Genomic DNA, 13,255 nt, shown 5'->3' with positions numbered 1-13,255 from the left:
AGTAGAATCTCAAAAAATCTAGAACTTTTTGAATATTTCTCTGAGGTTAGTTGACCATACAAAGATAGAAGGAAAATAGATTGGCAACTTAAAAAAAAAGCATTGCAGGTGCCATATTTATATATTATGTTCCATTAATAATTTCCAAACACCACTTTCTTTTTTTTTTTACTAGACTGTTTGTCCTAGTTACTATGTATCTGGGACTTTTTCACAAAATCATTCATTTTATGGGCCATTCAATACCAATTTGCAGTATAGTACTGTGAACTAGTATATGTATTTAGTTTTTAAGGCAATTTGATTGCTGAAATCATATTGATATTTATGCCTAATATTAATAAATATTGGATAATCACAATACCCATACCAGAGGAATCTCTGGCATGGGTATTGTGATTATCTACCAGATCAATTGCATTGCTCACTGGACAGTATGGGTTAACATTTTGGCTTAATGCTGGACTATCATTCTGTGGATATTTTAGGGATTATAGCTACTGTATTGTTTAAAAAAAAATAACAAATTTCTTTGAATACTTAGGTTATATGCATAACCTTCAAAACACCATAATTTTTAAAAATCCAGAATATGCTGTGAGCCTGAGGATGCCAGATTTAAGAGATTCTATGCAATCCTGCTCTCACTTTAATTAAACTACATGGTTTGTGCACTCCTTATGGAGTTTATCTGCAGCATATAACTACACTTTAGCCTCTACAGACAGTAAATGTAAGTCCCAACTATGGCATAGTCACATCGATTCTACCTGTGGTAACTGCAGTGGGCAGCAATTGGGGAATTACATAGTAACCTCCCTTCATGATTTTAAACCAACATATCAATCATCTCACCTTTAGCTTAACTGTGTGGGAGAGTACTAATGATGTGATCATGGCCACCCTGTCTGTAGCACATAAATTCTTTAACTGGAAAGTAAATGAAACTTTCACTAACTCTAACCACAGGGCAATCACGTTTGCCCTAGTGCATCAATTGGATGCAGGCCCCCAATGTACCACAACATCACTTGATATGCCCCAAAAAATCTTTGGGGGTTACATTACCAAATTATTTGATAAATTGAAGATAGCAGTTATTCACGTAGTGAAAAGACTTCGTACTTTGGGTACAATAGAATGGGAGGAGACTATGGAGGAGATTTTGGAGTTTCTTTTCCCAGAGAATAGAGAGGGGATAGATACTCTGGATATCTATCTAGGTAGTGATTAGGTAGGAAAATAGAGAGTACAAAGGTGATGGGAGTGCTGAGCCCTTCTTAATCTAATAGCTTCATTAAGAAGTTGTTCTTAGTTGAATGAGGCTGTTAGATTAGCAAGAAGTGGAAAGCCCCCTGGAAAGGATTTACTTGAAGTGGAAGTAGTAAAGAGATTTGTAGAGAAACATGGAGTGATTCTACTGGAAGTATATAACTCCTGTTTGATGGATGGTGTCTTTCCTCTTATGTGGAAGGAGGCTCTGATTAAGATTATATTAAACATCCTGATGAAGATAAAGATGATCCTGGGTCATACAGGCCCAAAGCCATTTTGCTAGTGCTGGGCAAAGTGCTTGAGAGAATCTTTATAAAAAGAGTTGATGAGATTTATTAGATTATGGAAATGATCCCTGAATATCAGTTTAGGTATAAAAGGAATTGCTCCATTGTAGATGCTGTTGCCACTATGATGGACAGAGTTAGATTTGTACAGTCTAAGTATGTTGTGGGCATGTTTTTTGACTTTAGGGGGACATTTGATGGACTGTGATGGGAAAGTGTGTTTGAGACATTTGAGAATAACTAAATGTCCTGTAATATCTATAAGGCAATAAGAAATTATTTTTGTGATAGAAGCATAGTCATGCAAACAAAATATAATGAGATCACTAGAAGCATTACAAGAGGTACCCCATATGTTTTGATATTTGGTGACTCTAGGCTACAAATTGAAGTAAATGCTAAGATAGCTATTTGACAACTGGAGGAATGGGTTAAAATGCACAAATTAGAGATATCTACAAGGTAAACCAAAATGGTTTTGTTAAAAGGTGCTTTAAGTACAGGAAGGCACCCTACAGTCTGGATACTGGGAAAATCAGTCATGTTTACTCCCTGGATCAAATATTTAGGAGTCATAATCGATGCAAGGCATACCTTTTCATCCCATGTGAAGCACATTAGAGATAAAGTAAGAATTGTGTATTCAAAAAGAAAGAAATTGGTAAGAGTACAGTAGGGCATAAAGGGTAAAACTTTGGACATGCTTTATTAGTGTTTGTTTGACCCTGTGGCAATGTATGCATGTGGGGCTTGTGGAGTAAGAATTCAGCATTCTCTTTTGAAGAGATGTAGGTTGTCTGCCCAGAGGAATGCTTTGCTGGATGATGCAGGCCTGCAGAACCATCTCAAACGATGCTATGCAAGTGTGGATTGGGTGCAAACCCATTGATTTGATAATAATGTGATAAACATTAGAATACTCAACAAAGACAAATAGATCTGTTGAGGTTTATGAGGTTCGATTGTGCTCAGATGTGCAGAGAGAGAGAGAGAGAGAGAGAGAGAGAGAGAGAGAGATTATGTTAAAAAAGATTTAAAGGTGGAGAAGTTAAGATTTCAGAGTGAAGTTATAAGGTTGTGGCAAGAGCATTGGGTTAGTTCTGAGGTGGGTTGTGTCACTTAAAATTATTTGCCAGATGTTTCCACTGTGATGAAAAATAGAGATTGGCTAGCACTGGAATTGTATTTCCTGTATAATCATAATGGAAGATGGAGTCAAGGAAAGGCTTCATCAGCTAGGATTGGTAGAAGATCTGTATTGTTTGTGTAGTGCAATTGAGAGTGCTCATCATGTCCTTTGAGAATGTAAGGTCTATGCTCATTTCTAAATGGAGATGATGCGATGGTTTGAAAATGAGGGGTTCTAAGTGGTTTTTAGTAGCAAAGAAAAATATATCAGGTTTACGGCTTTTGTTAATGAAGCTTTCAGAAGAAGGCAAAGTAGAATGAGTTAGTTGTATAGAATGCAAGTAGTATTTATTTGTAAATATGTATATAAGTTGAATTTTATATTTATAAAGTTTTAATGTTTATGAGGTTTTAACTAATTTGAGTTATGTTGAGAGTTTAGAGGTGTAAATTTGAAGTTGCCGTCATGATTGCATTGTGTTCAAAATTAATAAGTTAAAGCTGAGATAGTGGAAGTTCTGCCTTCCCGGGACAGTGGAGCTAACTCATGCCATGATGTTCTGACTTGTCAGGCGGTAGCACGAGGCAGAGAGAACTAATACATGATAGGTAAAATAAGATTAAGAGACGTGATGCGTGTTTGGAAAAATGGTCCAGGTAGTGCTGTTTTAAAGTAGGTGTCAAGATAAAGATGTTCTAGATGAGTGTGTAGGATTGCCATTGCTGTTATGCCTGGTCCTGACCTGGGATGTTCTCTTCCCATGCGGTTAAATAAGAGCTGATTGGAGTAGGCATCAAACTGGACTTGGCCTTGCTGACACTGTGGGATAAGCTGCTGACACAGGATGTCTTCTTTCCCTGGGCTCAGGCATGTACTGGCACAGTGAATAGTGGATGCCTCGAGGCATGGGATTTCTTGCAGACACCCTATAAGGGCGTGGAATCACTTTTTTTTTTTTTTTTATGTGAACCCCAAACACGAGAGGTATTAGAACATATAGTACTATACCACTACTACTTAGTACCGTGCTTGGGTTGGAGGTTGAAAAGACGAAAGAAGATATTTGTTGACATTGGACTTGAACTTCTGTAGATTGTAATTTTCAGGAAATACGTATGAAGAAAGGTTGTTCCAGAAAACGGCAGTTGAATGAATAAATGAGGAAGATGAAAAGTTGGTTCTGTGGGTTTGAAGTTGGACAGTAAATGGATGTTGGCTGGTGGCGACATGTGTTCGGACTGTTTTGAAAGAGAGAGTGGGAATTATAGAAGCCAATTCAGAAGAACAGTGCCCATGGAAGTATCTGCAGAAGAGGCATGCAGCAGAAACAGTACGTCTATGAGAAAGCGAGTGGAGAGACTCTGTTAGAGATGAATCATTAATTAACCTAACTGCCCTCTTCTGAATGGAATCAAGAAGCCTGAGAGAGGTTTTGGGGGCACCACCCCAGATATGGGAACAGTATTCCATGGCAGGGCGGATTTGTGATTTATACAGAGTGAGCAGCTGTTTGGAAGAAAAGTAACGCCGAGAGTGAAAGAGAAAACCAAGTTTTTTAGATGCAGAGGAAGCAATATTTGTAATATGCTTGTGCCAAGAGAGATTAGAAGTCAGGGTAATTCCCAAAAGAGATATATCATTTTGCCTAGAAATCGGAGTGTCACTAAAGATAAGCATAGGAGCAGAAGAATCCTTTTTGCGAGATATAAGACAAGACTGAGTTTTAGAAGGGTTGAAATCAACTAAGTTGTCTTTGCCCCACTGGAGAATTACCTGAAGATCAGCATTTAAGGAATTGGTAGCATATTTTCGAGAAGTTGAAGCTGATTGAGCAGGACAAGGTTTCTCAAAATGGAAAGTGGAATGCAATGTGCTATCATCGGCAAAACTATGGATAGGATTTCCAGTCAATAGAAGAAGGTCATTAATATACAAGAGGAAAAGAGTGAGGCAAAGAACTGGACCTTGGGGGACACCAGCATTAGTGGAGATGTTAGAAGACAGAGAGCCATCTACCATCACCCTCAGTGAGCGATCAGAGAGAAAACTGGATAACCAATTTCTAAAAACAGTTGGCAAACCATGAAATGGAAGCTTGTTTTAGAAGACCTTTATGCCAAACACAATCAAAAGCCTTTGAGATGTCAAGAGCAACTACTTGTGTTTCACTGATCCTTTCCATTGAATTAGTCCATAAAGTAACATAAGCCAGAATATCACCAGTGGATCAACACTGACAGAATCCATACTGGCGATCGTTGATCAGACGGAAGGTTTCTAGGTAGTTTAAGAGTTGGCGGTTAATTGATTTCTCCATTACTTTAGAAAGAGTAGAAGTAATTGCAATGGGACGATAATTGGATGGGAGGGATTTGTCACCCTTTTTAGGAACTGGCTGGATATGAGCAAATTTCCAAGCAGAAGGAAAAACACCTTTGGAATAAGAAAGTGAAAAAAGGCGGCAAAGAATAGGAGTAAGTTCAGGAGCACAGGTTTTGAGAACAAGTGGAGAAATACCATCAGGACCTGGAGCTTTCTTAGCATCAAGATTCATCAAAATCCTTCTGATATCGTTTTGACGGAAGACCACAGGAGGCATTGAATGGAGTGTGTTGGGAATGGTGGGAGGTGTTTTACCAAGATTATTAATACATGAGCTGGAAGAAAAATGGGATGCTAGCAGGTCAGCTTTATCCTTGGCTGAAGTGACAACAGAACCATCTGGTTTGGACAGAGGTGGGAGCAGAGATGGGCAAAAGTTGCGGCCAATAGCTTTGGCAAGAGACTAGAATGCTCGGCTACCATTAGGGCAAGAAGCAAGTTTTCTACTCTTTGCCTGTTCAAACTCTAGTTTGGACTGATTAATAACTGCTTTACAATTGTTGTGAGCTTTGGTGTAGGCAGAAAATGACACTGAAGAATTAGAAACAAGCCAATTACGATATGCAACATTCTTCTCTTGCAGTCTTAGCACATTTATTGGAAAACTAAGGTTTAGATAAAGGATGAGATTTTAAAGTGGAGTGTGGGATAAAAGATTCCATTCCTGCAAGAATAATTTTACTGACACGATCTGAGCAAATATTGACATCAGAAGTTTTGAAACAGTAATCCGACCAAGGAAAAGAAGTCTCGCAGGTCATCCCATTTTGCATTCTTGTAATGCCAAACAACACGAGGTTGGGAATAGTCTAATCTTCTTAAAGCTTTCAGTAAACAGCTTCGGAGATATTGTCTGCTTGTTGAACTCCTTTCTCAATTTTAAATTTGCTACTGTCTTTGTCTAGGCTAATAAAGGAGGTAGTGTTTTCATATATTTTCCTCAAAATATATGAACAGAATATTATGTTCATATATGAATATATGAACATAATATATGTGGTATCTATGCCTTGTCTTTCCAGTGCTAAAAACATTGGCTTATGCTGTATGGAGTCAAATGCCTTTTCATAATCCACAAATGCCAAGCATAATGGTGTTTTGTATTCCTTTGCTTTCGCCATTAGCTGTGATGTTACATGAACATGATCCATAGTTGAGAATCCTGTCCTAAAGCCAGTTTGCTCTTTCAGTTGATTCTCAAGTATTCTTTTTAATGACCCTTGTGAACAACTTGTAGGTGTGAGATAACAAGCTAATTGGTCTATAGTTTTCAATTTCTGATTTATCTCCTTTCTTATGCAGGAAAACTATGATTGCAATATTCCACTCCTTAGGCGTATGTCTTTTCTAATGCGTTTTGTGAAGAGTCTTGCCAGGATGATTTCCTTCATCACACGGTACTGACAGAATCTGGTGGTTTTCCATTCCGACCATGTACTCAAATCGGGAGCAAGCGGATATGCACTTTATGTAGGGTTTGGCAGACTGCAATGCTCTGGAGTCTCGTTGTTTGTACCACGAAAGATTTGCAGAACGAAGATGTCCAGACAGGAAAACGTTTGAAGGTATCCATTGCCACCTTTGTGAACACGGGACTTTTACACCTCGTGCTGCCGACAGAGGACGACCAAGACTCCTGAAGTAGAGGACGAGATTTTGGATGTTGTGCATGCCACTCCTGGAATCAGCACACGCAGAATAGCAATGCAACTGGCTGTTCAACGTTCGACTATTTGGAGAGTGTTGTGAGAACACCAACTGTATCTTACCATCTGCAATGGGTACAGGCCTTGTCACCAGCAGATTACCCTGCACGAGTAATGTTCTGCCAGTGATTCTTGCAGCAGTGTGGTAAAACTCCTCACTTTCCTGCCTTAGTGATATTCACATATGAAGCACAATTCACACGAGATGGAATCCAAAACTTTCACAATCAGCATGTATGGGCTGAGGAAAACCCACATGTAGTTCTTCCATCACATCACCTACAGTGATTCAGCCTCAACATCTGGGCAGGTGTTTTTGGTGATAAGTTATTTGGGCCCCCATGTACTTCCAAACAAACTCACAGGGCAGGCGTACAGAAACTTATTGGAAAAAACATGCCTGATTTCTTGGACGACACGCCACTGATCATTCGTCAACAAGCACACTTCAAGCATGAAGTGTGCTCCCGCACATTTCAGCCACCTAGCCTGCAATTACCTGAATCGAAGGTTTCCTGGTCGGTGGATAGGTAGAGATGGACCAACTGCCTGGCCTCCATGCTCACTGATTTAAACCCACTAGATTTCTTCTCGTGGGACCATTTAAAGTCATTGGTGTATTCGACTTCGGTAGCTGATGTGGAAATTCTCCACAATCGAATTGTGGCAGTTGTGAGACAATACGAAACATGCTAGGAATTTGGCATTGTCTTCGCGAGTCCATGAGACTTCAATGTGAGGCCTGTATTCAGGCAGAAGGTGGTCATTTTGAACAATTACTATAAGGTGATGTGAACAGGTAAGTGTCATAGACAGACCTTCAAAACTCAGAAACCAAGCATTTCCGGAACTACGTTGATATAAAATATTTTTATTGTCTACACATGAGGAAGTCATTCCTGAAGTTATTTATTTATTTATTTTTTTGGTGGTAGTTGGCGCATCGGCTTCTGTGGCCATAATGCACCTCCCAAGGTTTTAGCAGTACTTTGATCCAAGCCCGAGGCGGGATTCGAACTCGCGACCTTTGGGTTGCCAGGCAGGCACTTTGCCCACCCTGAAGTTATGCCGTGTATTTTTGAGACACCCTGTATATTGGAATTATGTCTAATGACAATTAGATTTAAATATTATATTTTTAAAAAGTGTTAATGAGGGTATTAGCTCCTACGTTAATGCTATTGTACAGTGACAATTAGACATTATACGTGCATGGGTTATATATGTACTTAACTTATTTATACATTATTACTTTTTAAAATTATGGTACTACTTGGGAGCATCAGGTTTGTAGTGACCCCAACCAACCTGCTAGTTATATATAAATCTAGCCCTTGTATGGATATCCTGGTAAAGCCCTGGTAAAGGTATCCATACCAGGGTTAGATTTATATATAACTAGCGGGTAACCAAAAACCTGATGCTCCCAAGTAGTACCATAATTTTAAAAAGTAATAATGTTATAAATAAGTTAAGTATACACATATATATATATATATATATTTTATTATTATTTTTTTTCCCAACTGTTGTGTAAGATTTCTTCCTTCTGGTAATTTTTCCCCTACTAATACTATATAGCAATAATTATATAAACATGAAAAATAATTTGTTGACTGAAAATTGCCTAGATATTCAATAGTTGGTTTTAGTTAAAGATAATGGATGTACATTACTGAAAAATGTCAAACCTGGTGTTATGGAAGTGGGATCATTTCATAGGATGATTTTATCTCTCTCTCTCTCTTTCTCTGTTCAGAGATAAACTTACATGTTGTAAGTTTATAATCTAGATAAAATAGAGACTTTTTGAGCAGGAACATTATTATTGCAAATAATATACAGGTAGTTCCCGGGTTTACGAGTTGTTTTTTTTTTCAAATATCAACAGAATTGAAAATATGAACATTAATTGCAAAAAATGAATGTTAAACATTCATAAATACCGCATTTCGATATTAATCCATTACCATCGTATCGCAAAAATATCATAATGTGAACTCAATAACACATTGTTTTTTGGTAATTTATTTCACGACCTCGGAAGTTCAAATTTTGGCTATACAACTCCCTAAAAGGTCGTTTTTATGGTGTAAATTGTATTAGTTCCAATTCAAATCATTAAACTCATAACACTTTCATCATTATCATATGTTATAAGAACCAATTTTGAATGACTTTGTGATATTTTTCTAAAGCACATTTTTGGAAGTGACGACCATAAAACAAAACAGTTTGCACCTTCCGGTTTATTGGGCTTTTCTGTTACTGCAAGCAATTATAAACGGGTGGTAAACTCCATGTTATTGCATTTGCGAAAATACCGATAGCTGGAATTATGCTATTATGGTGAAATGTGTTTGCCCTTTACTGAAATCTTCAATCGTAGAAAAAACATAAATAAATTTTCAGAATCTTCTCTTCATTCTTTTTTTTTTTTTTTAAGCTTCTTAAACTTATTATTCTGCCCAAATTGTGTTAGTTGAATTTGTGCGTCCATTAAAAAATGCTTATGCACGCTATTGAAATTTAAAAAGAAAAGAGAAGAATATTTTGTAAATAAATGCCTCTTGAAGTATTTCTAAATAAGATGACTCCTTGTGCAACAAACCAACGAGTGCCGAGCCAATAATGAGTGATCAACGAGTGTGCATTTAGTCGATGATGAAGAATAAATATTCTTTAACATGTTAAGTCATAAATAATTTCTCTATTATTATAATTTGCTTGATTTTACAGGCTACGTTTTCATTTCTTTGGATAAATCAATCATTGTTTAAACATAAACTAATTAATTAACTAATTTCATTGTTGATAACATAACCCATATTTTTAACATTATGTCTATGGGAAATAAATTCCCACTTTACGAGTTTTCGCATTACGAGTGCGCAAGGAACGAATTAACTTGTCAAGTCGAGAACTACCTGTACTGTACTGCTTGATGCGGAGAATTAATTAGTTTTCTTTTTCTTCCCTCCTGGATGGCTGTTGGTTCTTAGGACTTTCTTGCATATTGACTACTCTTGTCATAGTGGCAGAATCCATAATATAATACATTATAACATAACATTATAATATAATATATTACGATGTCTGTACAAGTGTATGTTCATAGGCTAATTTTGCATTCTGCAGGCAGAAATCCAGAATAAAATAACTCATTGAAGGAGAGGGTTGAAGGGAATCCCTCTCTCTACCCCTACCCCAACCCGAGAATGGCTAACTACAGCCCGACTTGAATAGGCCTTTTAAAAATTCTTGTCCCTGGTAGGATACAAGCCAGATGTCTCCTAACAACAGAAGCTAGAAACTATCCAGAGGACAATATTACTGACAACTTCTCGAGCCTGCTGCATGGTAAGCACCCACGCCCTGCAGGCCCTGGGGGGCTCTCCCCCTGGACCTGGAGGTAGTGCAGTCTGGCATCCTAACCAACCTGACCAGAGGAAAGGCTACCTTCCGAAACTTCACCTCAAACACAGCAAACAACCACAAAATGGAAAACCGACGTTTGACCAATTACTTACATGACCTCTGGCAGCAACGCTGGAATGAAAGCACAAAGGGTGCCATTACCAAAAAATTCATTCCACACCTCAGAAAAACTCATCCAGAAATGCCAGTCTGACTTTCCCCAGGCCTACTATCCTCATACCTACTCACTGGGCATGGGGCCATCAGAGGAAAGTTAATAACAATGGGATTAACAGACAGCCCCCTATGCTCCTGCGGGCTCCCAGAGACCTGGGAGCACCTAATGTATACTTGCCCAATCTACAAAGACCTAAGATGTGTATTAATTACCAAAATATATTTTAGCATTACCTCTTGGAATCCAGTGAGACCTATAATGCCTTTACCAACTTTGCACAGGAACTCTTTTACAGAAGAAGAATCCTCCCACTGCCATAATCTTGGCTTATATCACCAGTGTACATAAGAACTGAGGACAGAGCACAATCCTGACAGCGAATACCAACACAAAGGGCTCTCCGTATATGGGTACCCTAATGTGGGACCCCTTATCCCATGAACATCACATCGGAGCAGACAAACTTCTGCTGGTGTCTTATGTCAAGCATGCAGGGATGGGTTCCCTCTGGTCCCTCCCCCAAGAACTAAAAAGTAAACCATTTTAAAAATCACAACATGAAACCAAAGATGGGACTTTGTCCCAAAGGAAGGCACAGACAGGGTGTCTCCCCTCCTGTAGGAACAAATGGCCCACTCCACCAACAAAAACTACAGCAATGGACCCAAGTACAGAATCTTGTTTTTCCCACGGAATACTGGACTATCTCCAAACCCAACCTCACTACTATTGACTCTCGGATGGGACTCCTCAGCCCCCCCCCCCAAATGGACAAGACCTGGATATGGATCACTATGGTGGCCCTGATATAGAGACAGCTTATTGGTGATTCTTAATCCACTCTCCCTTGAGCGAATCTTTCCTTCCAACTCCCCCTGGCGGGAAGAGAGGGTTCTCTCTTTTCGCCTCCCCAAATTTTCACTCTGGTGAGGCCTGGGCATGCTCCACTGAGGAAAAAAAAAAAAAAAAAATGGGGGTCACCTTCCTATCGACCCCCTCCTTCCTACTTCATCTCCCAGTCTTCAGTCTCCCCTCCCATTACTTTCTCTTACAAAGTGTTTGTCCCACACATCCAAACTTAAATTACAACAAAATTTTTCCTGACCTTTTTTTTTTGGCTCCTAGAACTCATCCTTTCAGTGTACAACCCCACGCAGCGCTCCTTAACGAAATCAACCGCGATCACTTCAACCTTTTTTTTATAGCTCCTTGCCACTAAAATCCCAGGAAAGTAGGTGGCAGGGCCTGCCAGAGTATCACTTACTGGTAACAACTGGCTAGCCTCCACGTGGCAGGGTATGGGCAGCATTGGTTCCCAATAGGGCCCAGCAGCCAATAAGCCAGAGGAACAATGGGCACAATATCTTACACAACCCACACACTTTTAAATCTCTGGCTTGACAGTGTTCTGTTTCCGATACAATGTGCATATGCGGATGGGAGAAATCACAGGTGCTGTTTGACCCAAATATACCTCATATCTTATACTACTAATGTGATGTAGATAAAATTGATTATCAAGTCAAAAAGTCTCCAGATCTGTAAAATCAAAATTATGATATTAAAATATTAATAAGTTAAAATAGTATATGGTTCCTTGAAATTTACCACATGGAAGTTTTAGTAATATATTATTTATTTATTTATTTATTATTTATTTTTTTTCAGGAGCTCTGTATTTAAATAGACCTTTAATTGCTATTCTGGAACAGCTTGGTGTGCCTCAGGAAGAGTTTATTAAATTGCAAGACAAGATGATTGTTAACTTTACAGATGCATTGATATATGAATCTCATGCTGCAAGTTTGTTGGAAAATTGGATTAATTTTGACTTGCCATTTAAAGCAGTTTATGAAGCTGGAATTTCATTAACAGAAGAATTATTTTTCAGATCTCTTTTACTTTCAGTTTACAGATATGCAATAAGTAAGTAGGCTACTATTTATAGTTTTATTCCATTATTGAAATATTGTTTGTTCATTACAGAATACAAGTATTCAAAATCTCAAAATGAGCTCAATAGTGGAAATATCAAAAAACCAGACATTTTCAGGAAATACATAAAGATGATGGTTGTTAATGGTTGGTGTTACATTGGAAAAACACCTTTTGGGGAGTCAACAGATCTGTGTAGATCATGAAGAAATCATGCCTATGATTCTCTAGGGGCTCACATCTGGTGAGTATGGGCATGGCACACCCAGGGGTCCTGAGCTGGATATCATCATTCTTTTCTTTCTCGATGATTCCCTTCTACTTCTGACTCTTGTTCTATCTCTTTCCCCCCCCCCCTCTCTCTCTCTCTCTCAGGGTAACTCAGAAATTTTTTTTTTTTTTTTTTTTAGCTGGTGCAGCAAAAGCCTCAGGATTCCTTGTGCCATATGGCTAATAATAATAATAATAATAAATTCCCTTTTTTTTTCAGTTCTTTCCTATTTTTTATTTGGAGCCTGTATTTAATTTAATTGAAATAGAAAGGATAAATGAGGAAAAGTTAGAGAAACAAAAGGAAAATCTATATTTAAAAATAATTTCACATCTTGAACAATGTGAAATTAATAATTCTAAAACTGCAGCAATTAAGTGTTTAGGTAACCACTACTATTACCATTAAGGGGGGGGATTAATAAACAGCCCAACCAAAAGTAAATAATTAAATTAAACAAAGAAATCATTAATTAATTTTTTTAGTTTATTTAATTAGGATGATTATTTTCTGTAGTAGTTTGATTTCGTAATTTGATTAGCATATTTGTGTTTGATTCACTTCTGTCAATTTGTCATTGGTCAACTCAGAAAATTTCACTTTTTATGTCTGGTTTTTTAAATTAGCATGAAGGAGGCTTACCATACTTAGGTTTGTGTTTTTGCAGATTAGTTA

The 13,255-nt window shown here is 38.0% G+C and overlaps 1 protein-coding gene across 1 annotated transcript in view; it reads left to right on the top strand.

The window, feature by feature from the left end:
• The window catches only part of LOC150076380 (uncharacterized), a 178,577-nt gene that overhangs the window by 67,028 nt on the left and 98,294 nt on the right, over positions 1–13,255 (top strand). The window contains exon 4 of the mRNA XM_090387342.1: positions 12,043–12,300. Coding sequence (XP_090243468.1) covers positions 12,043–12,300 — 258 coding nt within the window. The remainder of the gene's footprint in view (positions 1–12,042; positions 12,301–13,255) is intronic.

This window comes from Mastigoproctus giganteus, chromosome 13 (genome assembly GCF_048544385.1).
Source record: "Mastigoproctus giganteus isolate SK-2022 chromosome 13, ASM4854438v1, whole genome shotgun sequence".
Classification (NCBI taxonomy): domain Eukaryota; kingdom Metazoa; phylum Arthropoda; class Arachnida; order Uropygi; family Thelyphonidae; genus Mastigoproctus; species Mastigoproctus giganteus.
This window is presented reverse-complemented; position numbering and strand designations above follow the sequence as displayed.